We start from the raw sequence: 26,313 nt of genomic DNA on the forward strand, positions 1-26,313 counted from the left end.
CTGCAGAGAGAATTTGTCCCGACACTGCAAAACGCTCTGGACGGCTGCCCAGAATTCTCTTCCCAGCTCTCCCCTTTCCAAACTCCTGGAGCTCTTCCCATCACCCAGCCTCGATTAGGTGCCGACCTCTCTTTAACACTTGAAAGCTGCTGGTGGTCACCAATTAAGGAGAGCCACTAATCTTTCATTTTATCTGCTGGCAGCCTGAGCCGGCGAGGGGTGGAGGCAGGCTGGTGGGAGCCCTGGAACCGAGGGGGCTGGCGGGCCACACCCAGAGGATTCTGAGCCCGGCTCCACGCTGCCAGCTCCTCGGGGCCCGAGGACGCTGCCACCATCCCAAGGCGCCGGGCCATCTCCCGAGAAGCTGGAACCCTTCCTGTTCTTCTCCCCCCTGTCCATCCAGTCAGAAGCTCAGGTCTGGGGACTTCCCTGGTGGACCAGTGGGTATGACCCTACTCTCCCAATGCAGGGGGCCCAGGTTTGATCCCTGGTCTGGGAACTGCATCCCACATGCTGCAACTAAGAGTCTGCGTGCTGCAACTAAAAGATCCCGCATGCCGCAACTAAGGCCCAGCGCGGCCAAAATAAATACATGATAAATAAATAAACAGGGGCTTCCCGGGTGGCGCAGCGGTTGGGAGTCCGCCTGCCGAGGCAGGGGACGCGGGTTCGTGCCCCGGTCCGGGAAGATCCCACGTGCCGCGGAGCGGCTGGGCCCGTGAGCCATGGCCGCTGAGCCTGCGCGTCCGGAGCCTGTGCTCCGCAACGGGAGAGGCCACAGCAGTGAGAGGCCCGCATACCGCCAAACAAACAAAAAGCAGCTCAGGTCTGCAAACCTGCATGGGTCTCCCCACTGGTCCTCAACTATGCCACCACAGTCTCTGCCACAGCAAGAACTCAGGGACACAGGTTCTGTGTCCCACGCAGCTGTGACAGGGCCTGGGAGGTGCAGGAACTCAACGTGTGCTGGGCCTCGCGGCTGCAAGGGGTGGTGGCTGGCGGGTGCTGCGTGCACGCTTACTCCCTGGAGACGCAGCCCTCGTTTCTGGCTCCGCGTGGCAACATGCTGGGCCGAGGGAATACCCCCTCCATCATACCAGCTCTGCCTGTGGGTCGGGTTCAGGGCTACCACAGCCCCTCCAGTCTCCCCAGTGCCTGCCTGCCCCACACCTACAGTTTCAGGGGATGAAAACCGACCTTAATGGCCGCCCCATCTCCATCCCAGGGCCCCAGCCCCATGCCTGCCACTCGTCTCGCCGAGGCTGGTTAACAGCTCAGTTAACACCTGGCTTCCTAAGGGGTCCCCCTGCTTCCAGCCCCTCCTCCACCACACTCCTCCTTAGTCTCCCTAAGACTCTGTTTCTTCATCTGCAAAACAAGGACGACAACAGCATCTCTGAAAACAGCCGCTGAGTCACTGGAACTGGATCACGGCGCTTGGCTACCATCACGAGAGCTATGCTTTCTTAAAAACCCAGACCTGACTGATTCTACACTCAGCATCGGGATGGTTCCTACTGTCTGCGGAACAAAGGACAGGCCCCTCGGGCGCTTCCCGGCCTGAGCCGCTCAACCGGCGAAGGCCTGTCTTCCTTGTGCACAGACAGCCCTCTCGGAATCCACTCTGCACACGTCTCCTGAGGACCTACTGTGTGCCAGGCTTGCCCCAGGCAGGCTCTGCTGGAAGGTCAGGATGGGGCCGACGTGGCTGCCACCCCTGTAATGTCTCTCAGACCTGCTGGGTACCCACCGTCAAGATCTAAGGCATCGAAGCCACCGCTGTCATTGTCGTCTTCAACTGTGCTGCAAGACATAAGGGGGGACAGGAGAGCTCTCCTGACTGTGTGTGCAGGTGGGCAAGGGAGAGCGAGGCTTCCGGAACGTTCTGGCTGTCCGAGAGGCTGTGGCTCTGAGAGGGCAGGATGGGTGGGAGAGGAAGGTCAGCAGGTGGGTGGAGGGCTGTGGGCCACGGGAGGGCTGCACGAGGCTGGGTGCTTTGCTGGGAGGGCAGGGCGGCCCCAGAGCCTGCAGAGGCCGCATTAGCTGGCGTGAGGACGGACAGGAAGAGCTGCTGAGCAGAGTCCCCGACAGCCCCACCTGCTGCTTCCCACTCATTCCTCTCCCCGGACGCAGAGTGCTTAACAGCGTTTATACTCGGACGGGCTGCATTGTGTGACGGGCCCAAACAGACAGGACAGGACGGGAGTGAGGCGCGTGTTCCAAGAGCTGTAAGCTGTCCCTGTGTGGTTCCTGTGATGCAGTAATGAGGCCCAAGCCAGGTGGCTGGCAGGACCCAAGGTGGAGATCCAGCCCCGCCGGCCACTCCTTGGTCTGGCCCTTCTAGGAACCACCACCAATCTCTGACTCTGAACGTACGGTGCTAAATATCTGATGACTGGAAACATCTGGATGCCCAGGCAGATCTCTACTGTGGTCTCCACAATGCGGACACTGATGGCCTCCACGAGGTGAGGAAAGGGGAGAGGCAGTAGCAATGAGGGGGACATTCACAGGGTCTCTCACTCTTTGGCAGAAAAAGCCAAGCTCTGGAACCATGGGATGGAGAAACCTGATTTCTCGGTAGCAGGGGGCAAAGCGACGTCGGTTTCGTCATTTGCTAGCTAGCTGGGGGGCCCTGGGAAAGCCATGTCCCTTCTCTGAGCCTCAGCTTGCTCATCTGTAAAATGGGCACCATCCTGCCTGTATTTCAAGCTTCCCTTAAGGACTGCCGCGTTAGTTAAGTGTCGAGCGGCACAACAAGCACCAGGAAAATGTCCCGCCCCCTCCCTCCCCCTGTCACCCACCTCCGATGAGGCGCATCCTCCTTACAGCGTCTGACGATGGAGTCGTTCCCTGGGGGCTCGGCCGTGATTGACATGATGCTGGAACGGCTTCGATGGGGCTGCTTCAAACACACACACACGTTACGGGGAGCTGCACCTCCGCGGGCACAAATATCATACACACACGGACTAAACTTAAATCAGATGCGGCCCCGCCGGCTACACAGGCAGTGTGCGCCCGCAAGCTGGTTCTCAGCGGCGACCTTGGCCGAGGAAGGCTCGTGCTCAGCCTGGGGCGGCCGAAGCCACCAACCCTGGTGCACGTCTGCTCGCCCCGGGGACAGGAAGCGGGGAGGCGGCTGGCAGCCCGAGAGACGGTCCTCGTTTGTGCCCAGCACAGGCAGAGCTCTCTGTCCCCAGAACTGCCCAGCCTTGGGCACCTGCTCTGCACGAGAGGAAGACCTTTGGGGCTGGTGGATGCCCACGCAGACAGCTCGGCTGCTGGAGGGTGGCCCTCTGAGACAAGGCCCGCTGGCTCCTGGCAAGGGCTGCCTGCACTGAGCGCCTGGGATTTCCCCCCCCAGAGCTGGGCTCAGACAGGGGCCATTCCTTATCGCGTCTCTCTCCTCCAGGGCCTGACGCTGGAGCAGCTGACCAGCTTCCCAGGGCTTCCCCTCGGGCTTAGAATTTCTAATCCCACGCCTCCTGCTGCCTGGCTAGGGGGAGTGACACCGCTCCGCCCAGGTGGGCTGGAGGGAGGCGCGCGGGTGCCGGGCAGGCCTTGCTCTGCCGCTCTGGCCCCCGCCGGCTGCCCCCCTCCAGCTGCCGGAGTCGCCAGAGGCCGAGACGCGGCAGCGTCAGCCGCCTGTGCAACTCGCCGCAGCCCTGCGGAGGCCCGTCTCTTCCGCCCACCGAGGGTTAAATTGGGAAAGGAGGTGGCAAGAAGGTGTAAACACATCGTGAGGCCAGGAGACGTCGAGCAGGGCCTGGGCTGCAGCCCTGGGCGAGGAACGCACGCGGGCTGGGCCCGCGGGGCGGGCGAGGCCGGGGTGGGGGGCCCGGCCCGAGCTCCAAGCCGCAACGGGGAGCGGCGGTGAGGGCCCTGCTCACCATCTTGGAGAAGGAGGTGGTGATGGGCAGCGACCCGGAGGAGCTGGGGCTGGCGTCCGTCACGTCTTCTTCGTGTCCCCTCCCTGTCCTCGGCGAATCGGGCAGGAGGCGCAGACGGAAGGGGCGGGGGAGAACGGGGAGGGCAGGGTCAGTGAGAGCCCCTGGGGCACTGCGCCCCTGCGGCCGTCCTGTGGGGGGGGGGGCCTCCTCTCCCCTCCGCTTGAGGAAGAGCCGGGTCTTTTCCCCACCATGTCCCTCCCCCCACACAGGCCCAGGGCGGCCTCGTCAAGGCTGGACGATGCCCTCCGTCCTGAGGGCCAAGGTGGGCATCCCGGCTGGCACTCTGTGTGTAACAGCGGGAACTGGGGCCGGAACGTCCCCACTAAACAGGCTGACTGGGGACCGGGGCCAATGGGCTGGGTGTGCTGCGTCCCGCGCAGACCCTGGCGCCCCTGTGCTCCTTCGAGGCTGCCTGGGGGCTTCTGCACACTCCTTTCGGCCCTCGTCTTGCTGCAGGGGAGCGGTCAGCTTCCCCATCCACAGCCCCACGCGCTGGTGCGTGTGCGTGCGTGCGTGTACGTGCACAGCCAGCCGCACACGTGCACCCCGGTCCGTGGCGCCCTTGAGGTCCCTGGCCCAGCGCCCCACGTCAGGCAGCCGGCGAGGCTCCGTCTCCGCTGCACCCCTTTCCCTCTGCTGGGCACAAACGCCCTCTCCACTTCTGCTGGCCGCAGGCCCTTTACACCTCCCTTCTGTACAAGGTCCCTGAAACACCTGGTCTGGCCACCAGGGAAGTGGCTCGGCCCCCACCTTAGGGCTCCCCTTCCCCCGGTGTCCCCACCAGGTGCAGCCCAGATCTGGACCCCTGGCTGCCCTGCTCTCCTTGGCAGGATGGAGCCCGTGAACTCGGGCCTGGCTGTCAACCTCTGCGGGCTCGTTCCTGGCGCCGTCCTGCTCTGACCCTAGGAGGCAGCACAGCTTTCTGTATCACACGCTTCCCAGGCTGCACATCCATGTCTCTGCTTCCTGCTCCATCCCGGGGGGCCCTTCCGGAGGCCGTGCCCAGTGGCCTCAATCCTCCCTTTTCTAGACCCCGTCTGCACGTGCCCTTCTTGACAGATCCTTCTCCAGCCTTCTTCCAACTGCTCTCTTAGGTGTCCAGAGCCACATTCCACCTCCTCACCGATGGCCCTGCCCGAGTACCTGGGCTCTGGAAGCATCTACGTGGACCTGCCAGCACCTGGCACACAGTGGGTGCCCGGTGCACCCAGGCAAACCCTCGCTAGCCAGCTGTCGCTCCAGAGTGGCGCTGAGGAGGAGTGAGAGGAATTCTGGGGACAGTGTGTCTCGGAGAACCCGGGGTTGAGGGGTGAACTGGTGGCCTCCCACGCCGGGGACTGCCTGCCCGGAAGTCCGGGAGGGAGGCCAAGTATCGGGGCTCCGGACGGACCCACGGGGAGAGGACCTCAGATGTGACGTTTCCGTGGTCGGGGCTCCCGCCCTCTCTGATGACAGCGAATAGTAATCACCATCTGGACACCCTGCCGCCCCGGGGCCCCAGGGCTCCCGAGACCCCTCCCGGGTTAACCTTGCAGGATCGACGCCTATGATGGGAGAAACAGATGGACCGAGAGTCAGAGTGACAGACAGGAGAGGGATCCGGGCGTCTCACTAACCTTGAAAATCTGACGTTCGCTTCAGGCTGATGGGGGATTTGGCTCTCTGCAGCTGAAAGAGGGGAGGGGAAGCAAGGAGACAGAGGACACAAATCAAACAAGGCCTGAGACACACGTCACCGGCGCTAAGGCAAGAAAGAAACTGAGGCGAGCCCACGCCGCCCTCGTCACGTGGCCGCAGGAACCACGGAGGGCACAGGATACCCCACGGCCGTGGCCCCCCGGCCCAGCGCAGGCAGCCGCTGGTACAGACACGCTCGCCCCACGGGAGGCGCTGCCACGTGGCTCGGATGGTACAAGGGCCGAGAGTGGAGGTGGGGTGGTGCTGTGCCGCTGAGCAGAACTGGCTACACGGCACGGGGGAGCCTTCAGGAACAGACGAGGCTTTGGGGCAGCTGCCCCGGCCACCCCGGCATTAGGTGCTGGCGGGTCCAGGCCGGCCTCCGAGGTGCTGCCCTAGGCCTTCCCGCCCCCTGTGTGCGAGGGCGGGGAGAGCAGAGGCCCCGCCAGGCCCCGCGCGTGAGCCCGTCTCATTCACTCAGTCACATTCATTCTTTCCTCAGCTGATGGAGCGCGCTAGAGACAGAGCAAAGCAGATAGGATGAGTGCTGCAACTCCAGCTCCATCACGAGCCACCGACGTCGGGAAACACGCGACAGGCGCTCAATACCTATTCGCTGATAAACAAGTGAATTTGGAGATCGTGCTTATATCATTCTCTCTCCTCTCTCTTAACTTGTACTCCATTCGTAGGAGATGAAAGAATTCGCCGGAACAAACAAGCGAGAAGCACAAAGCTGGCACGGTTTCCCTTCACAGGGCTGACGGCGGTCAAGTCGCATCCGGGGTCTGAGACCCGCCCCAGGACCACGTGAGGCCCTGCTGCCTCCTCCCCCGCGTGCAGGGGGCCCCCAGCGCCCCGGTCCCCACCCCCGGCGCCTCCCGGGCTGCGTGCGAGCACCTGGATGCCCTTCAGGTTCATCCTGCGCTTGGGCGGGTGGTAGGGCAGGAAGTAGCGGCTGTCCTCTGGCGAATCCTCTGAGGTTGAAGAATCGTCAGCCTCCTGACCGTTGGTCCTGGGGCTGGTGTCCCCAAAGTTCTGAGAGATGATGGTCACTGGCAGGTTCCTGGGCAAACTCTGGAGACAAGGGGAGGCCGTGTCCGTGACGGGGCACGGAGGAGCTGCCGCCACGCGCAGGAACAAGCTCTAATGGAGCTATCGCTCCCTCGGGCCCCAGGCTTGAAGCTCGGACGGCCTCCTCCTCTTTCCTGACCCCCGCGTCCACCCCGATGCCAAGACCTACCACGCTAGCTCCACTCTCCTCCTCACAAGACCCCCGCCCCCACCTCCCTCCCGCCGGGGCCCTGGCGCAGACCCTCGCACTGTGCTCTTTACAGTAGAGGGACTGCCTCTCAGATGGCCTTGGCCCCTTATCTGATACACCACCATCAGATCCACAATTTCAGGCCCTAGGCCTAAGCTACAAATGTAAGAAATGTTGCCGAATGACTGGATAATGATAACAACAGTGCCAGGTACTGTCCTAAGTAATTTATAGCCATTATCTGAAGCTGAGGTGCAAGGATATTACGTAACTTCCGGTTGGTCCCCTCAAAGCCACGTAACACCCTCATGCTACGTTGCCTCCAAACCCAAAGCTTTTGGCCTTACTTCCCGCACAAAATCCTTCACGTCCAAGAATAACTCACGACCGAGCTCCTTAGACGACGGGCCCACTCGGCTCCCTCCTGCTACCCGCTCCAGCCCACCTCCTGCCTGTCCCCGCCTCCCGCTCCATGGATGCCAGACCTGCCAAGCGCGGCCTGCCGACGGCATGCCATGGGTGTCACGCCTCCAGGCCTTTGCTCGTGGTGTCCCTGTGGGCTGGAATACAGCCCCATCTTTCCTCACCTAGCCAGGCGCCGTCACAGCTTTCGTTCATAAATTCAGCAGATGCTCCCCGAGGGTCCACCCTGTGCCTGGCCCTATGCTACATGCTGGACAAACAGAGGGGCCTACACGGAGCTGCTGCGTCATTACAAACTGTGGGGAATGCGCAAAAGTTGAGGGCATAACACAGAGGCTCCTGGTTTCCATCAGGAACCGGTGAAGGCCTAGCTGAGGAAGCTGACACTTCAGCCAACCCCAGAAGGGGGTCAGAACTTGGCCAGGTGAAGTCCGGGGACAGCATTCCAAATGGAGGTCCCGAGGCTGGCTTCTCCTGTAGGGAGTCTTTCCCGGAACCCTGACAGAATGGAGGCCTCCTCCCCTGGGCGCCTACAGCGCCCCTCCAACGCGTAATTTGCAACACTTGGTTGAAATGTCACGCTCCTGGATCTGCGTCCAGCACTAGATCTGAGTCCTCTGGGCGAGGGGCTGGGAGGGTGGGTCCAATCCTGGTTTCCCTGGGTGACTGACTAGCGATGCCCTCGGGGAAGTTACGCAGCTGCTTGTGTCTGGATTCTACCCTTGGCCAAGGAAGACAGCGATCTTACTGTCCTGGCGGGCAGTCCTGCGGCACAGAGGGCACTTAGCACGGTACCTGCAGACACAGGCACCCAAGCCCACAGCTACGAGAGTGATAGTATCATCTACCTGCCTGCATCACGGCATCGCTCACTTCGGAGCGCCTGGGGCCCCGCGGTGACACGTGCCTGAACTTCAGATCGAGATAAACGACGGTTTCCTTACAGGCCCTACTGACTTTAACGGGAGCAGGGCGTCTTACACCCGATGACCATCCAGAGGGGTTTAAGGACACCTAGTGGCAGGCTAACGGCCGACAGAGGTCCCCTGAGGAGGAGCTGCGGTTCTAACGCGGGAGTGACTTGCCCGAGATCACCCGGCCAGCAAGCGGCCCGGCCAGGCTTTCGTCCTGCCTCTTCTAGCTTCAAAATGAGCGGCTTCTACTCATGACGACCCAGACACACGGCGGCTCAGGGGCACGGCTGCTCTGGGCGTGGGAGGGAAGGGTGTGCTTCCTCGCGGGAGCGCGCGCGCCCGGCAGCCCCACCTGCTCGAGGCCGCCACTGTCCCTGGAGAGGCGCCGGAGTTTGCTCTCCAGGTTCACGATGCAGGCTTCCCGCCGGACCATCTCAATCCTCATCTCGTCGTTCTTCTCCTCCAGCTCGCGGATCTGTTTCCTGTACTTGTCCTTTTCGATTAAGCACTGGGAGTACTGGGTCTGCGCCTCGTCCCGGGAATGGAAGGCCTGCCCGGAGGAGGAGAGGGACGAGGCTGATTGGCCTTTGCCCCGACGCTCCCAAGTCAGACCCAGACGCCCGCTCCCCAGCCCACGTGTCAGTCCCACGGCCTCTGGCCCTTTTCTGGACCCTGACCCCTGGGCGTTTCAGTCGATACCATCCTGAACAACACGTCACAGCCCCCGTCTATCCAGCCCCGGCTGTGTCTCTTGGAGCCCACCCTCCGCCCTAGCGAGCGGCACCATTATTATTATTCCCACTTCACAGACGAGGCCTCCAGGGAGTGGCAGCTCGCCTGCAGCCACGCGTCTGAAGAGTGACGGGGTCTGGACCTGGCCATCTTACTCTAAAGCCCGGGCCGCCGGGCTCCAGCTCAGGCCCCCATGCTATTCAAACGAACTGGGATAGAATTCATTTTGGGAACGGAAGCAGGAAAGATGGATTCACGAGTGATTCCGGCGGAGTTAATGACACTGCCCCGGACAAAACCTCCTGCTGGACCCCACGGCCCGGAGCCCGCAGGCCTGCTGCGCAGCCGCCCCGGGCAGCCCGTACCTGGTCGCGCTCCCGCTCCACCTCCTCCAGCTGCAGCATGAGGGTGTTCATGCGGTGCTTGTACATCTCGCAGTCCTTCCCCAGGGTCGAGCACTTCAGCTGCAGGTCCTCCTTCTCCTCCAGGTACTGCGAGCACAGGGGGAGATCAACACACGCGTCAAGCGGTCATCAATCGGGGCCGAGAGCCGTTTTCTGGCTGCGTCTTCCCAGAGCCGGCCTGCCCCTCCCCACGGGCCTGACCTCGTGAGAGTCAGCTCTCTGACCAGAGGGGACCAAGGTAAAAGGCCAGTCCACCAACGGAGATTTGCTGTGGACCTACTACGTGCCAGGGAATGAGCGGGAGACAGGGTGGACGCCACGTGCGCCCTCCCGTGGCCTTCAGCCAGGGGGGAGACAGGTGCCGTGCTAACGCTCAGTAATTCACGAGCAACTGACGCACAGGGAATTGACACCAGGGGCCAGACCCGGTCCCTGGAAGAGAGTGTGGGCTCTGGAGGTTCCACTAACACACATCCGTGCTGTACAGGGGCTCCCGGCCCGAGGGTGCCAGCTGGGTGGGTGCTGCCCCGACCGCCCATGGGGCCCACCTTGTCCCTCAGCTCCTCCGCCTGGCGGACCTCCTCCTGCAGGTTGTAGATCTTGTTGACGAGCTCCTGCCGGTCCTCCAGGGCCTCCTTGCGGTCATGCTCCAGGATGTCCAGGATGGCCTTGTCCGAGTCCGGCAGGCTGCGCTTCCCGGCCTGGGCGGGCGGGGAGTGCGGAAGGGGGGGACGTTTAACGGGGCTGGGGGCAGGGGCCCGGGAAGGCGGCAGACAAAAGTGCCGGCGACACACTGGGCAAGCAGAAGGTTTTGTGCCAGGGAAGCAGAGAGAGGCAAGGGTCGCTGTCTCTCGGGGTCCCTAAGCAGCTTATCATTTACGAATTTTATCACCTGGAAAGCAGCATAAAGCCCACTTCCGCGCAGAAACATCCCGATGCCTGTCGTTCTGCCCCGGCTCTTATCAGAGCTCAGAGGAGCACTCGCTGCTGCTCCACACACTTCACAGGTGACAACAAAGAGAGGGCTGATCTGCCTTCCAGATGCCTCCCCCGAAATACCAATTAATCTCTCCGACTAAACCGGGACGCATCCTCTGCTCTGAACGAGAGCCTTCCACGCCAGGCAGCCAGTCCTGGGGGGCGGGGGGAATCATTCCGGAGGAAGGGGCGGGTGCCTTTTTTCTTCCCTGCGTATGTATTTGGGGCTATTATTCCTCCGTACCTACAGATGACTCTGTGATGGCGGGGGGGGAGGCTCTTGAAGTTTTAACAAATCACACAGAGCTGAGAGTTGAGTTTCTTGGAATCTTTAAGGCAAGAAGATTTCTCGGATGTACTTTTCTCACAGCGCCCAGGGCAGTGATTTTGTGTGAATGGCGATTTTCACGGAGTGGTTCAGCCAGGGGAACATCGCCACAAGTTTTATCTCACATAATGTCGTGCCTCTGAGAAGTGGGTGGTGTGGTCACCCCCGCTGACAGAGGAGGGACTAAGGTGCCCGAGGATGACATGAACTCTCTGTGGTCCTGCGGTCAGCAGGTGGTGGCTTTGGGACTCACACCCAGGCAGGCATGTCCGTCCCCGACCCTCCTCCTCCCTTGCGCCCACTGTGCCCGCACTGGCCCTCACCTGGATGATGGACTGCAGCTCCTGGATTTTGGTCTTCAGCATTTCATTCTCCCGCTCCAGCTCCAGAACTTGCTCCTTCTTGGGCCGGTTCTCGATGTCGTTCTTTAGTTTCAGCGACTGATTCCTCTCCAGCTTGCATTCCTCCTCCATCTTATTCAATCGATGCTTGAGCTGGTCGATCTGAAACACCCACCGGGTGCCGAGGGGAGAACGCAGTTGACAGGAGACATTCAGAAAAGGCAGTGCCTCCCAGATCCTACTGGACTTCCAGCACGAGCTGTGCTCTGCCCCCCTCTCTCCTTCCTCCAGCTGGTGACAGAGAAGGCCTCAAAGAAACCTCTTCCAGTGAAACAAACCACCCCCTCCTTGTTGAGGAAGAGGGTCCTGATCCATTAATTTAGAACAGTTCTAAAGCAGTTACGTCCCCTGGAAGACTTCCTCAGGCAACTTTTGTGGAGCAGAACAGATTACAGACTAGGATAAAAGGCACCCAACCTGGCGTTTCCCTGAGGTATGTTATCCATTTTAAAGGTCTTTTAGGATGGGTTTCAAACTCTGATCCTCAGAAGTCAAGATTCCCTCAAGAACCCTCGTGTTATCGCAGGGAGCAAAGAGATGGGGAGGGGGGGGATCCGGGCCCCACCCTGACTTCACACCCCACAGTAGTTCTGCATATGCACAGGTTTTGGCCTCTTGTGTTTCACACAAGATTTTAGTTGAACAAATGGCATTGCTGCCACTGACAGGATCTCTGGCCTAAAGGACCTGCCCAGACCTAGTGTGTAAGAAAGAGTGGCTTCCTGGAGGAGGAGGCAGTTACTACCCCTGGAAATGGGACAACTTCTCCAGCTGTGCTGAGCTTCACCCAGGAGGCGAGTGTGAGGAACTGAGACCGGGAGGAAGCTTCTTAAACCTCTGTGACTTAGCCTGGCTGCTTCCCCAAACTGATCCGCCTTGGCCAAACACCTAGAAGAGGAAGATTGTTTTCAAGGTCTGCAAGGAGGAGGGTACCAAATGGGTGAGCGTCCTTTTTCAATTCTAGGCTTATGGGGGGAACATCTCAAGACATCTGGCAGGTGGAGGGTGACGGCTTCAGCAAGGAAGGACCTCGGCTGTACGTCCGTGGTCTGAGGGAAGGAACAAAGAGGCATGCAGGGAAGCAGCCTGGGCCTGAGAAATGGCCTAGGACTCAGCTGGCCAGATGTTCTTTCAAGTTCTAGATATGGTTTCTCACTGTTACTATATGGCCAGAAAAACATAAAACAGGAGAAAGTTCTAGGAGAGAAAGTTTTAAACCTCCGCCACAGGTTAACACCTCCAAATCCTAGATGAGACAGCACAGAAACCTTGCTTCCTGGTCACACACACACACACACACACACACACACACGCACACAGTCCTCCTTAGAGTCTTGGAAGATGAACCCAAGTGACCTGTTCTGGGTCTAGATCCCCAGTCCCAACCAAGTGGACACAAAGTGTGTGCTTACTAGGTCAGCCATCTTGCCAAAGACATATTTCAGCATCTCAGCCATCCTAGGGCGTAGGTATCATTTTCATTTCCATGTAACTGGCATTTACGAATGAGGAAACGGAGGCCAAGAACCCACTAAGTGGTAAAGCCAGAAGTCAGATTTGAAGTCAAAGCCAAAGGGTTTCAAAGCTCTTGCGTTTTGCCTGCTATGCCACCGACTCAATCCACCTGAATTCTAGTGGACTGTTTACTGATCTGTCTGGTTCAACTAAATTGTAAGTGACCTGGGCACAAATCAGGTTATTTATGCCTATGTCCCCCGCAGTGCTTAGCACCGTGCCTTCCACATGGCAGGGGCTTCCTAAATGTTCTGAGGGTCTATTTTCCACCCAGCAGCCAGAGTGATCTTTCTAGATATAAATCATTTGTCGCTCGCAGCTCTCAATCCCTCAGTGGCTTCCGTCACTACTGGAATAAATTCCAAGGTTCTTACCAAGCCCCCAGGATCTGGACCCTGGCCGGCTCCCATTTGCTCATTTGCCTCCAGCCCCACTGGCTCTCCTGCTGTTTGTCGAAAACACCAAGCATGGCCGCTACCTGGGGCCTTTGCACTTGCTCCTTGCTCTTCCCCTGAGGCTTGCAGGGCTGGCTCCTCCCTCTCCTCAGATCTCTGCTCCTGTGTCTCCTTGTCAGGAACGCTTCCTGACCATCCTATTTAAAACAGCACCCCTCACTCACTATCCCTAAACTCTTTTCTCCCTCTTCTTAATAGCACTTATTACTACCAGCGATTGATGCATTTCTTTTCTGATTAGAATGTGAGCTCCATGACAGCAGGGCTTTGGTTTTGAGTTATGTATCCCTGGAAAAGAGGCTGGTGCAAGGCGGTGCACAATAAAAGGAATGAATGAGTTAAGCAATTCCCTTCTCCATCTCCCTTTTGGAAGTAAACTCATTAATGACATCTACCATTTGGCTGCTGGACTGTTCACTGATAAGTGACTCTTCCACTGTGTCATGCTGCGCTTTGTGGATACAGCTGTGAAGGGCAGAGTCCTGGCCTCAAGGATCTCATGAATCCACGGGACAGGTGCTGTGCCCATCTCCTTGGGATTTTCCCGAGGGCCATAGAGCTGGGCAGGCCCCTGAATCCTCCATCTTCCCCCTCACCCAGCACGGGTGCAGTGCCCACGAGCTGGGCCCATGTGCGCATCTCTGGTTCACGTGCCTAGTGGGTCCTCACTCCGGAGCAAGTGGGAAGCTCCACCGGGCCCAGGTGCGCAAGTCTGCACGTCCTGAGCAGGACGTCAAGCTCACTGGGTCTGTGCGCATGTGCACACATGCGCAGTGGATCTGGGCGCTAAACCGGCACCGAGCCTCGCTGGGTTGGCGTGCGCGTGCGCACAGTTGATCTAGGCTGCCGGAACTCCCGCGTCTTCCTTTCTCCCTCACCTGGCCAGGTGTTAAACCCTGCCCCTGCCTGCCCGGTGGCCTTCGCTTCCCGCTCACTCACTTTGGCCCAGCAGCTCCCGCCACGTGCCCCTCACCTCGAGCTGGAGGTCCCGGCTCCGCATGACCGCCATGTTTTTCTCTTCGCTGAGCTGGGCGTAGCGCATGGCCAAGTTGTAGTTGTCATCCTTCACCTTGACCAGCTCGTCGTTGTAGCTGTCCCGCTCCTCCTTCATCTTGTAGTACCGGTCCCGGAAGGTCAGCAGCTCCACCTGTGTCAGCGTCAGCTGCTTCCTGTCGTCCTCCAGCTGTCGTGACTTGGCCAGCAGCTCACACCGCTGCAGGTCCTTGGCCTTCATCTGCTGCTGCAACTTGATGACCTCGTTCATCAGGAAGTGCGTGAGGCCCTCGTGGCCCTCCTCCACTGTGGAGAGGGGGGCACCCAGTCAGGCCTGAGGACTGGGGAGGGGAAGAAGGGGGTTCCAGACGTGGGGCAGGTGTCATTCGTTCACTCATTCACTCACCAACATTTTACTGAGCTCTTACTACCCATCAGGCACCGGGGATTCAGGGTGCGCAAGACAGCCTTGGTCCCGGTAGAGCTTATGTCTGGTAAGGGAGACAGACATCAAAAAAGCAAGTGATCACATGCAAATATAACTACAGAGTGAGAGGACTGTACAAAGTAAAGGTATGGGGGACTGTGAGAGTGTGTAACGGGGTGGGGGGGACCAGATCCAGCTGAGTGGACAGAGGCATTAGAGAAGGCTCCTGATGGATGGGCTCAGGTATTGAGGAGAGAAAACACATTCTAGGAAGGTGGAACAACATTGCCAAGGTCCTATGGGAAGGGAAGAGGAACCTGGCACATTTCAGAAACTGAAGGAAGACCAAAGTGGCTGGAGCTCAGAGAGAGGGAGAGGCAGAAAGGTGAGGCTGGGAGTATGATCAGGGGCTGGACCATGTAGGGTCCTTGTGGGCTGCACTAGGGTCTTCAGATGGCAACAATGGAAAGCCACTGAAAGGTTTTAAGTAGGGGAGGGTGACATGAGGAGTGGAGAACTCATTGGATCAGAGCAGGAATGGATATAAAGAGCTGATAGGGTTGCATGGGTCTTGACTAGGATAGGGGTGTATATGGAGAAAAGACAGATTTAAGAATATTTAGGAAGGAAAATTAAGATGTCAAGATGACCACGGGCTCTGGTTCATGGGATACTGGCAGGAGGGTAGGCAAAGGAAAGGACAAGATGAAGAGGGTAGGGGGAGTTCCACCCCCCCAACACTCATGGGGGATGTTCAGTAAACACCCACTTCTCTTGATTCAGTTTGTTCCTCTGTGACCTACATTTCATCATCAGGCAGAAATAAGTGGTTGACAGTTCCTAAGTGCCACCGGGGCACTGTCCTGACGTCACAGATCCATAAGCTTAGAGCTGTCCCACCACTGGACACACACACACACACACACACACACCCCTCCCATCACAGTCCGAATGCTGCTGGTAAAGCCACTTACCCACAATGGTGGAGAATCTACGAGTGGGTTCCTTTCCTGTCACCAGTTTGTACAGTTCTGGGTAGTAAAATTCCAGACTCTCCAAGAAGGCCACGTAGCCCCTCTGCCCCTTCGTATGTAGGATGTCCAGCAGTCGGCCTAGAGGAAAGGCCAAATCACTCGGTGGGCAGCAGCGTCCATGTCTCCAAATCCAGTCTTACGCTGGGCTCACATCCAGACAGTACACTCTTAAGAAGAGAGTCTCACCACATCCTGTCACTCCTGAGTTTTATCTTACAGTCCAGCTAATGTAAATCGAAGTGCTAGGCCCTCGGCAGGGACTGTGAGTGTTAGTTTCCTTTCTCCCAAAGACTGGTGGAACCAGAAGCAGCCATAGGAAACCAACAGTCTTAAAGAGCTTCCCAACTGGCCAGGGCTAAAATTAACCACACAGGGTCTGTGATTGAAGGAGGACGGATGTACAGCAGTGGTTACGGAATAATACATGGTTCTCTGGGATTCAGACCAGGAAGATAAGTATTTGGGTGGGGAGCTAGGAAAAGTCCTAGGAAGCAGGAATAGCTCCATGTTCTTCAGTGGGATTAACACATAGTCTGGGAACGTTTTTACTCTAAGTGTAATTTCCTTGGCAGTTTTCAGTTTTTATCCTACCAGTTCCACTTATTGTCTACATTTCTCGCCCCTTCCTTAAACATTTTGTTTTCAGCTGTTTCTTCCCTTGAGGTCCTAAAACTCAATCCTTCCCCTAGGGTAGACATAATAAATAAATTTCATCCTGTGTCACCTGCCTGTTTGTCACAGCCGCCCGAATTCTAAAGTTACATCCAGGCTCAGTAGGAAAACATGCTGGGATTAGTGATGTTGGTCAGGTATGCAAAAGAGAGTCATAGCATATGAGCTACCTATCACCAGTCATACTGTGGGCAAGTGAGTTTCAGCCCTCTTCAACTGTGAACCACAGAAAGAGATGCATTTTACATTGTGACCGCATGCTTACACACAAAACATATTTTGCTACAAACATATATGTGAATACACACACAGATGTATATAAAACCAAAACAGTTCACAAAGCACACTTACTACCTACCTTTAATGCATGTGGTAAAGTGTCATGGACCCCTAGGCGGTCTGCAAAAGCCTATGGACCCTTTACCAGAATAACATTTTCACACAGATAAAATGCATTGGATGACAAAGGGAATCAATCATAATAAGATACGTGAACAAATATTAAATTTGCGACTCAGTAATAAATGGGCTTCTTTATCAATGCATCAAATAAGCCAATCTCTTGGCAGGTCTAATAACTACTATCATTTCAAGGGAAAGATGAGTATAAATGATATTTTGAAATCTGTAATAGCTGTAACGTGATAAGAAGATATCTGTAATGTTTACTGTTGACAAGGACACAAGTGTTGCTAATCACTGTGATTTGTTGCCTACCTGCGTCCATAATTGAAGGGAACGCTAAGCCTTAGGTGGGTAAAATAAGGATGTAATTTCCCCCCGGCCGAGTTAATAGACCCTCTCTACCCATGGACAGTTTGGTGGGGGACCAGGGGTGGGGAGAGGTCTGTGGACTCTAGTGAAACATCCCTGACTGAGAGAAACGTCCTTTTGCTACAGCTAACTGTAAGTTATCTCCTGAGGTTACCTGCCCGGTTGATCTTGGACGGCAGCATGGGAGCATTAAGCACTTCATCTTCATCTTGTTCATCAATGACCTTGCACTGGCGCAGGTAGGGGGTGAGCTTGGCCGGGTTGATGTAGCGACTCAGCATGTGCCGGTTGCACTCCACATTCTCCCACAGGGCATCCTCTTCATCCTTCAGTGTCTGCATATAGTCATCCATCTCTGGCGCCCCTCCTTTTAGACATAAACCCCAACAAGGTTAATAAAAGAGCCTCACTGGAATAGCTCTATAAACTTTGGAGAGCTCTCCAGTATCCACTGTTAGGTGAAAAAACAGTAGAGAAAAGCATATATATTCTACCTTTTTTTTTTTTTTTTTTGCGGTACGCGGGCCTCTCACTGCTGTGGCCTCTCCCGTTGTGGAGCACAGGCTCCGGACGCGCAGGCTCAGCGGCCATGGCATCATACTATATGCTTTCCTGTTTCCTTTTTCAACTTGCTTTTTTCCCTCTGCATTTACTGAGATTTATCTAGGTTGATACATACAGACCTAATTCATTCATTTTTAAAAACAGCTTTGTTGAGATATAATTCACGTACCATACAATTCACCTTTTAAAAGTGTACAATTCAATGCTTCTTAGTATAGTCACAGAGTTGTACAACCATCAGCACAATTAACTTTAGAACATTTTCATCACTCCCCAAAGAAACTTCATACCCTTCAGTAGTCACTCCCCTCCAATACCTGCTCCTCCAGCCTTAGGCAACCACTAATCTATCTTCTGTCTCTGTAGACTTGCCTGTTCTGGACGTTTCACTTAAATGGGATCGTACAACATGTGGTCTTCGGTGCCTGGCTTCTTTCCAGGTTCATCCATGTTGTATGCAGCATGTTTCAGTACTTTTTACTGAGGAATACTTTCTCATTGTATGGGTACATCACACCTTGTTTATTCACCCATTGATGACTTTGGGTTGTTTGCTAATTACAAATTATGCTACTATGAAGATTCATGTACACGTTTTTTTGTCAATGCATGTTTTCATTTCCTTTGAGCAGATATGCAGAAATGGAACTGATGAGCCATAAGGTAACTCTATGTTTAACATTTTGAGGAACAGCTAAACTGTTTCCCAAAGTGGCTGCACCATTTTACATTCCTGCTAGCAATGTATGAGGTCCTAATCTATCCCTGCTAGCAATGTATGAGGTCCTAATCTATTCCTGCTAGCGATGTATGAGGTCCTCATCTATTCCTGCTAGCGATGTATGAGGTCCTAATCTATTCCTGCTAGCGATGTGTGAGGTCCTAATCTAGTCCTGCTAGCGATGTGTGAGGTCCTAATCTATCCCTGCTAGCGATGTATGAGGTCCTAATCTATTCCTGCTAGCGATGTATGAGGTCCTCATCTATCCCTGCTAGCGATGTATGAGGTCCTAATCTATTCCTGCTAGCGATGTATGAGGTCCTAATCTAGTCCTGCTAGCGATGTATGAGGTCCTCATCTATTCCTGCTAGCGATGTATGAGGTCCTCATCTATTCCTGCTAGCGATGTGTGAGGTCCTAATCTAGTCCTGCTAGCGATGTGTGAGGTCCTAATCTATCCCTGCTAGCGATGTATGAGGTCCTAATCTATTCCTGCTAGCGATGTATGAGGTCCTCATCTATCCCTGCTAGCGATGTATGAGGTCCTAATCTATTCCTGCTAGCGATGTATGAGGTCCTAATCTAGTCCTGCTAGCAATGTATGAGGTTCTCATTGTCAACAATTATTCTTGTCCATCGTGTTTAGTACAGCCATCTGAATGGCTGGGAAGTGGTATTTCACTGTGGTTTCGATTTGTATTTCCCTATGAACTAATGACATTGAGCATCTTTTCATGTGCACATTGGCCATCTGTGCATGAGAAATGCCTCTTCAGATCCTCTGCCCATTTTTAAATTGGACCTTTGTCTTTAATATGGAATTTTTATGTGTTCTGGATACAAGTCAGATGTATGATTGGCACATATTTTCTCCTATTCCGTTGGTTACCTTTTCACTTTCTTAAAGGTATTATTTGTAGCACAAAAGTTTTTAATTTTGATGTAGTCCAATTTCTTTTTTCACTTGTGCATTTGGTGTGTATCTAAGAAACCATTACTTAATTCAAGGTTATAAAAATTTACTTCTATTTATTTTTCTAAGAGTTTTATACTTTTAACTCTCACAATTAGGCCTATGATGCATTTTGAATGAATTTTTGTGTATGGTGTGAGGTAAGGGTCCAGCTGTTTTTTACATGTGGAGATTGAGTTGTTCCAGCACAATTTGTTGAAAAGATTCTTCTTTCCCTATTGAACGGTCTTGGCACCTTTGTCAAAACTCAATTTACCATAAACGTGAGTGTTCATTTCTGGACTCTCAATTCTATTCCATTGACCTATATGTCTATCCTTATGCCAGTACCACACTGTCTTCATTACTGTCAATGTGCAGTCAGTTTTGAAATTGGGAAGTATGAGTCTTCCAACCTTGCTCTTCCCATTTCAGATTGTTTTGGCTATTCCGGTCCCCTTGCAATTCCATATGAATTTTAGGGATCAACTAGTCAATACTTGCAAAAAAGAGTAGTTGGGATTTTGATAGTGAATCTGCTGCATATGTAGATCAATTTGAACGTATTACTATCTAGCAATTAAGTGTCATACTCCAAGAATATGGGATGTGTTTCTATTAATTTAGATCTTCTTTAATTTCTTTCAGCAATGTGTTGTAGTTTTCAGTGTACACTTCTTTTGCTAAATTTATTCCTAAGTATTTAAATTCTTTTTGATGGCATTGTAAATGTGAACTGTATTCTTAATTTTATTTGTTGAATAAAATTCATTGTTAACATATGGCTATGCAATAAATGACTTCTGTATATTGCTCTTCCATCCAGCAGATTTACTGAAATCATTTACTAGTTCTAACAGTTTGTTAGTGGATTCCTTATGATAGGATGTTTTCTATATGACTTTCCTATGTATAAGATAATGTCATCTGCAATTACACTGTTTTACTTCTGTCTTTTCAATCTGGATGGCTTTTCTTTTCTTTTCTTCTCTTTTTTTTCCCCTCTAATTTCCCAGGCTAGAACTTCTAACACAATGTTACACAGAAGAGGCAAGAATGCACATCCTTTTCTTGTTCTTTTTTTTTTTTTTTGCGGTACGCGGGCCTCTAACTGTTGTGGCCTCTCCCGTTGCGGAGCACAGGCTCCGGACGCGCAGGCTCAGCGGCCATGGCTCACGGGCCCAGCCGCTCCGCGGCACGTGGGATCTTCATGGACCGGGGCACGAACCCGTGTCCCCTGCATCGGCAGGCGGACTCTCAACCACTGCGCCACCAGGGAAGCCCCCTTTTCTTGTTCTTGATCACAGGGGAAAAGCATTCAGTTTTCACTGTTAAGTGTGATGTTACCTGGTTAAGTGTGTGTGTGTTTCAGACGTTCTTTATCAGGCTGAGGAAATTCCCTGAGTATTTTTGTCACAAAAGGATGTTTGATTTTGTCAAATGCTTTTCTGCATCCAACTACCATATAGTTTTTAGTTTTGATTCTATTAATATATTACATTGATTTTCAGGTATTAAACAAACGTTGCATTCTTGCTGTGAATCCCAGCTAGTTATGGACGTGTTGGATTTGGTTTGCTAGTATATTTTTGAGCATTTTGGCATCCATACCTTATGGGAGATGTTAGTCAGTAGTTTTCTTTCCTCGTGATGTCTGACTGGTTTTGACATCAGGGTAAAATTTGCCTCATAGAATAAATTGGGAAATGTTTCTTCCTCTTCTACTTTTTTGGAGAGTTTACGAAGAATTGGCATACTTTTGTCTTTTGTTTGGTAGAGGTCACCAAGGAAGGCTTTTCTTGGTAGGTAGGTTTTTTTTTTGGTACGCGGGCCTCTCACTGTTGTGGCCTCTCCCGTCGCGGAGCACAGGCTCCGGACGCGCAGGCTCAGCGGCCATGACTCACGGGCCCAGCCGCTCCGCGGCATGTGGGATCCTCCCGGACCGGGGCACGAAACCATGTCCCCTGCATCGGCAGGCGGACTCTCAACCAATGCACCACCAGGGAAGCCCCAGTAGGTAGGTTTTTGATTACTAATTCTTTACTTGTTGTAGGTTCCTGTTTTTCTTGAGTAAGTTTCAGTAATTTGTGTCTTTCTAGGAATTTGTCCATTTCATGTAAGTAACCGAATTTATTAGAAACAACTGTTCATATTATTCCTTTATCTTTATTTTGCCTCTTATTTCTGTAAGGTTGGTAGTAATGCCCCTTCTTTTATTTCTGATTCTAGTAATTTGGATCATCTCTCTTTTTCTCTTGGTCAGTCTAGCTAAGGGTTTGTCAATTTTGTTGAAATTTCAAAGAAACAACTTTTGGTTTCATTCATTTTCTCGATTGCTCTTCTCTCCTCTAACTCGTTTATTTTCGTCCTAATAGTATTACTTCCTTTCTTATCCTTGCTTCAGTTTTCGTTTGCTCTTCTTTTTCTAGTTTCATAAAGTGGAAGGTTAGGTTACCGATTTGAGATCTTCTAAAAGTATTAACACTGATAGCTATAAATTCCCTTCTGAGCACTGGTTTAGTGACACCACTGAAGTTTCAGTATGTTGCATTTTCATTTCCGTTTGTCTCAAAGTAAATACTCTATTTTCTTGTGTGATTTCCTTGACCTATTGGTTATTTAGAAGTGTGATGTTTAATTTCCCATATTTGTTAACTTCCCAAATTACTCTCTGTTATTGATTTTTAATTTCATTCCATTGTGATTGGTAAACATACTTTGGATCACTTCAATCCTTTTAAACTTACTGAAGATTGTTGTATGGACCAGCATATGAAGAACATTCCAGGTGGGGGCTTGAGAAGAGTACGTATTCTGCTGTTAGGTGGCACGTACTATAGACAAGTCCAAGTTCAAGTCTCCTAGTTCCTTGTTGATCTTCTGTCTATTGTTCTATCCATTATTGAAAGTAGAGTATTAAAAATCTCCATCCAGCTATTATTGTTGAATTTTACATTTCTCCCTTCAATTCTGTCAGGTTTTTTTTTTTTTTTTTTTTTGCAGCATGCGGGCCTCTCACTGTTGTGGCCTCTCCGGTTGCGGAGCATAGGTTCCGGACGTGCAGCCCAGCGGCCATGGCTCACGGGCCCAGCCGCTCCATGGCATGTGGGATCCTCCTGGACCGGGGCACGAACCCGTGTCCCCTGCGTCGGCAGGTGGACTCTCAACCACTGCACCACCAGGGAAGCCCCAATTCTGTCAGTTTTTGCTTCATGTATTTTGAGGCTCTGTTGTTTGGGTTAGGTTATATTTATAACTGTTATAACTTCCTGGTGGTTGACACTTTTATCATTATGAAATCCCTTCTTTATTTCTAGTAACACTTTTGTTTTAACGTCTATTTTGTCTGATATAAGCCACTCTAGCTCTTTTATGATTCTTTTTAGCATAGTCTATATTTCTATCCTTTTACTTTCAACCTCCTTGTACCTTTGGATGCAAGGTTTTTCTCCTGTAGATAGTACACACGTGATCTCGTTGTTTCAATCTAATCTGGCAGTCCCTTAATTTTTATTGGTTTATTCATTTTTAACTGTTGGATGTATTATTCCATTGCAAGAATATACCATAATTTATTTCTTCATTTTCCTATAACGGAGATTTAATTTCCCCCCCGTTTTTTACTTGAAAATTTAGCACTATTTATAATAGGAAAAAAACGTAGACAATCCAAATTCTTCAGCAGATACTCCATGACCCTCTTGCATATAGAATAACATTTTGAAAGTATGTGGTGACATAAAAAGATCCCAAGACATCGTTTATTTAAAAAACTAAAGGGAGGGAGGGAGACGCAAGAGGGAAGAGATACGGGGACATATGTATATGGATAGCTGATTCACTCTGTTATAAAGCAGAAACGAACACAACATTGAAAACCAATTATACTCCAATAAAGATGTTAAAAAAATGAAAGTAAATACGTACACACATACATGTGGTATAATTAAAAAATATATTTGGTCTTTGCCCCTGGTTCCCAGCACAGAGTGACAAGAGTGTGAATGCTTTTTGTATGGTAACAAGATAACTCTTGGGTAAGGGGCCCCTAGTAGCTTTAGGATGGGAGCTGAATGCCAGAAGAACCAGGCAAGTGATTAGAAGGTTGTAACTTTCAGCCCCACATTCCTGCCTCAGGGGAGGTGAGAGAGGCTAGAGATTGAACTCAGTCACCAACAGAGAATGATTTAATCCATCACACACGTAACAGCACCTTGATGAAAATCCCTCAGTGATGGGGGGCAAAGAGCTTCCAAGTTTCTGAATTCAAGCACACGCTGGGCGAGTGGCTCATCTCAGCTCCATGGGAACAGAGGCTCCTGTGCTCGGGACCCTTCCGGACCTCTTCATGTGTGTTTTCATTTGTATCCTTTAAAATCAACTGTTATAATAAGTATAGTGTTTTCCTGAGTTCTGTGAGCCATTCCAGCAAATTATTGCACCTGGCGAGGAGGCTGTGGGAGACCCTGATTTAGAGCTGCTCAGGCAGAGGGCAGGTGGCCCTGGGTTTGGGGCCACCATCCTGGGGGGGCCAGGCTTGTGGGATTGAGCCCTTAGCCTGTGGCATCTTTGCTGCCTCTGGACAGTTAGTGTCAGAACTGAACTGGATTGCTGGACACCCAGGTGGTGTCAGAGAACTGGTGGATGTGAAACAATGACACGTATTTGGTGTCAAGAAAACACTGTACATTTGGGGTCAGAAAAAATATCACAACACAGTAGAAACTCATTCATGTAATGCAATACCTATAATTATATAGGTAGGGGTGTGTGTGTGTAGGGGTGTGTGTGTGTGTGTGTGTGTGTGAAAGAGAAGGGGAGAGAGAAATAGGGAGAGGGGAGGGGAGGGGAAGAAGGAGGGAGGGGAAAAGTTTGAGAGGATCTGATTATACTGATTCTATCTAAGAAGAGGGAGGAATTCGGAGGTTACTGGCCAGGAGGACTTGGACGTTACCTATACTGTTTTAGCGTTTACAACACACACACCTATCAGTGTATTATGTGTATAGTTTGAAAAAGGAGAAAAAGAAAAATGAACAAAGATGACAGCCAAGTCTAGGGAAACAGATACGCCGGTATGTAACATCTGCCTTCCTGCCCACGCCCTCAGGTGGCCACAGCCCTGACATCCTGTTTGTACCAAGTAAACCCTCCAGCCACAGCCGACCGACCTGCTCCAAGAGGACCAGCCCTGAGGCTGGGTGCACTCGTCCAATCCCTTGACCTGGGAATTTCCTATGGGCCAAAGAGGCAGCGGGGCGGGTGAATGTGCTGTGGGGAGTTAGCTAGAAGGTGGCATCAGGGCGGCCACAGTGGAGGCTAGAACTTGGCCACAGTAAAGCAGCTCCCCAGGCAGGTCGAGGCTACGGAGGCGGAGGGAGCTGGTCTGCCAGGTGGAGCTGCAGCGAGAGACCCCGAGGGCCCCTGAGAAGTGGCCAGAGTCCTCTCTCTGGGTGTGTGCCTCTACTTCCCAGCCCGGTAAGCCTTGGCCACATGTGATGTCTGGTCCTTGCTACAGACCTTCAGGAATCTCCCCATTAATTTCAGCTGGAGACTCGTGCATGAATATTCAACAGAGGCATCGTGTATCCAAAAAACCTGGACACCCTACAGACGTCCCGACACAAGTAGAGGGCGTCAATAATGTGCGTATTCAACGACGGCATACCCTACAGCAGGGCAGGGGAAAAGAACTCCGGCTTACGCGTCAACACGGACGGACCTCGGGGAGGTGACGCTGAGTGTAAAGGCAAGTCGCGAAAGATTACGTGCGATAGGGGAGCGCCCACGAAATTTCCCAAACATACGCAACTCAGCTATGTGGTTGAGGACATACTGCAAAACTATACCGAAGAGCAGGGGTCTGATAAACGTCAGAAGGGTGAGGGCAGCAGGACGGCTGTGACGTGGTGGGACACATAGGTGACACGGCTGATCCTGGGAAATACTGCTTCAGCTGGGACACGCGTGTCCATTTTACTGTTCTTTGTTTCACTGATACACGTACACATTTTTATGTGTGCGTGTGTGTGTGTATAAAAACGTATGAAATATTTCATGGGCAGAAACTTTGGAGAGTGTAGCTAGGCTCAAAAGAAAAAAACCCCACCTTGACCACAATTTCAAAGGTATTTCTCTTCTCAAACGCTTCCCTGTAACTCAGCCTGACTCGGCCCCGTCACCTGGAGGAACCTGGATGAAGCATCTGCTCGGAAACACACTCTTAGACACCGAGGCCCTGAGCTTTAACAGCCTATCGGGCTGGACGGTCCTCCCTCCCCTCAACTGTGGCCAGAGTTGATGGCAACTCGGACAGTACCCTCAGCAGGGTCTGGCTTGGTCTTGAGTCAAACCCTAGACCACATCTGTCTTTCTACACACAGCCAGAAAAAGCAGGTTCAAGCCTCCTGGGCCACATTCTGCAGGAAGGGCTATTTTGCTCAAGTTCTTACAGGCTCGAGGAGACTACCTGCCGGTGGACAAACTCCACGGCAGCCGCTGGTCTCACGTCCCTCCGCCATTCATTGGAAACATGGACCGTGTGGCCCCAGCTGCTGCTATGATACAATTCAGCATCTCTGTCTTGACCTTCGAGCTGAGGGTGGCCCCCCAGCAGCCCCCACGGTCGCACCTCGCCTGACGGTCTCTGATTCTCCACCAGGTGCCCGCTCGCTCAGAACCTGCTTCCTGCACCTCCCTCGGCCTGGAACCCTCCCCTCCCTGCTCCCCTGGCAAGTCTCAGGTAACCTCGCTTTCTATTTATTTTACATAAAGGAGACACACGTGAAGTACCTGGCATAGAGTCGGCGCCCAAAGGACAGGAGGTGACTTTTACTCCTTTTACTCCTTCTGGCTGGGGCTGGTCCTTCCCTGAGCCAGTTTCCTTCCGGATGTGGAGGTCTGATGGGCAGGATCTGTAAGAGGAAAGATAATATGACTTGAAACAAGGCCACAGGTTGGAGACAGAACCATTCAAGCAGCAAAGGGGCCCGCTGCTTTGGAAGCAAAGGCCACACAATCCCAGGGCCTGCATCTCTTCAGGTGACAGGGACGCGGTGGACTGTGGCCTGGAGCTGCTGGGGGAGAAGAGCTTTTGTTCCCACCGATGGACAGCCGGGAAAGGCCACTGGCC

The 26,313-nt window shown here is 53.0% G+C and overlaps 1 protein-coding gene across 9 annotated transcripts in view; it reads right to left on the minus strand.

Annotated features, from left to right (window-relative positions):
- CARD11 (caspase recruitment domain family member 11) overlaps nt 1-26,313 on the minus strand; it is a 112,847-nt gene that overhangs the window by 14,004 nt on the left and 72,530 nt on the right. For 7 of the 9 annotated variants that reach the window (XR_012325942.1, XR_012325943.1, XM_073791834.1 and 4 more), the window contains exons 2-14: nt 25,974-26,095; nt 17,099-17,311; nt 15,439-15,576; nt 14,018-14,343; nt 10,997-11,176; nt 9,916-10,068; nt 9,329-9,454; nt 8,584-8,781; nt 6,531-6,707; nt 5,570-5,621; nt 3,894-3,976; nt 2,805-2,905; nt 1,751-1,803 (exon numbers count right to left, since the gene is read on the minus strand). Coding sequence is in view for 7 of the 9 variants with exons in the window: in XM_073791834.1 (XP_073647935.1) it covers nt 1,751-1,803; nt 2,805-2,905; nt 3,894-3,976; nt 5,570-5,621; nt 6,531-6,707; nt 8,584-8,781; nt 9,329-9,454; nt 9,916-10,068; nt 10,997-11,176; nt 14,018-14,343; nt 15,439-15,576; nt 17,099-17,311; nt 25,974-25,980 (1,807 nt within the window). In the remaining 2 variants the exon portion in view is untranslated. The remainder of the gene's footprint in view (nt 1-1,750; nt 1,804-2,804; nt 2,906-3,893; nt 3,977-5,569; nt 5,622-6,530; nt 6,708-8,583; nt 8,782-9,328; nt 9,455-9,915; nt 10,069-10,996; nt 11,177-14,017; nt 14,344-15,438; nt 15,577-17,098; nt 17,312-25,973; nt 26,096-26,313) is intronic. The other 2 variants (XM_033839791.2, XM_033839794.2) reach the window with 1 other exon arrangement.

This window comes from Tursiops truncatus, chromosome 15 (genome assembly GCF_011762595.2).
Source record: "Tursiops truncatus isolate mTurTru1 chromosome 15, mTurTru1.mat.Y, whole genome shotgun sequence".
NCBI lineage: Eukaryota > Metazoa > Chordata > Mammalia > Artiodactyla > Delphinidae > Tursiops > Tursiops truncatus.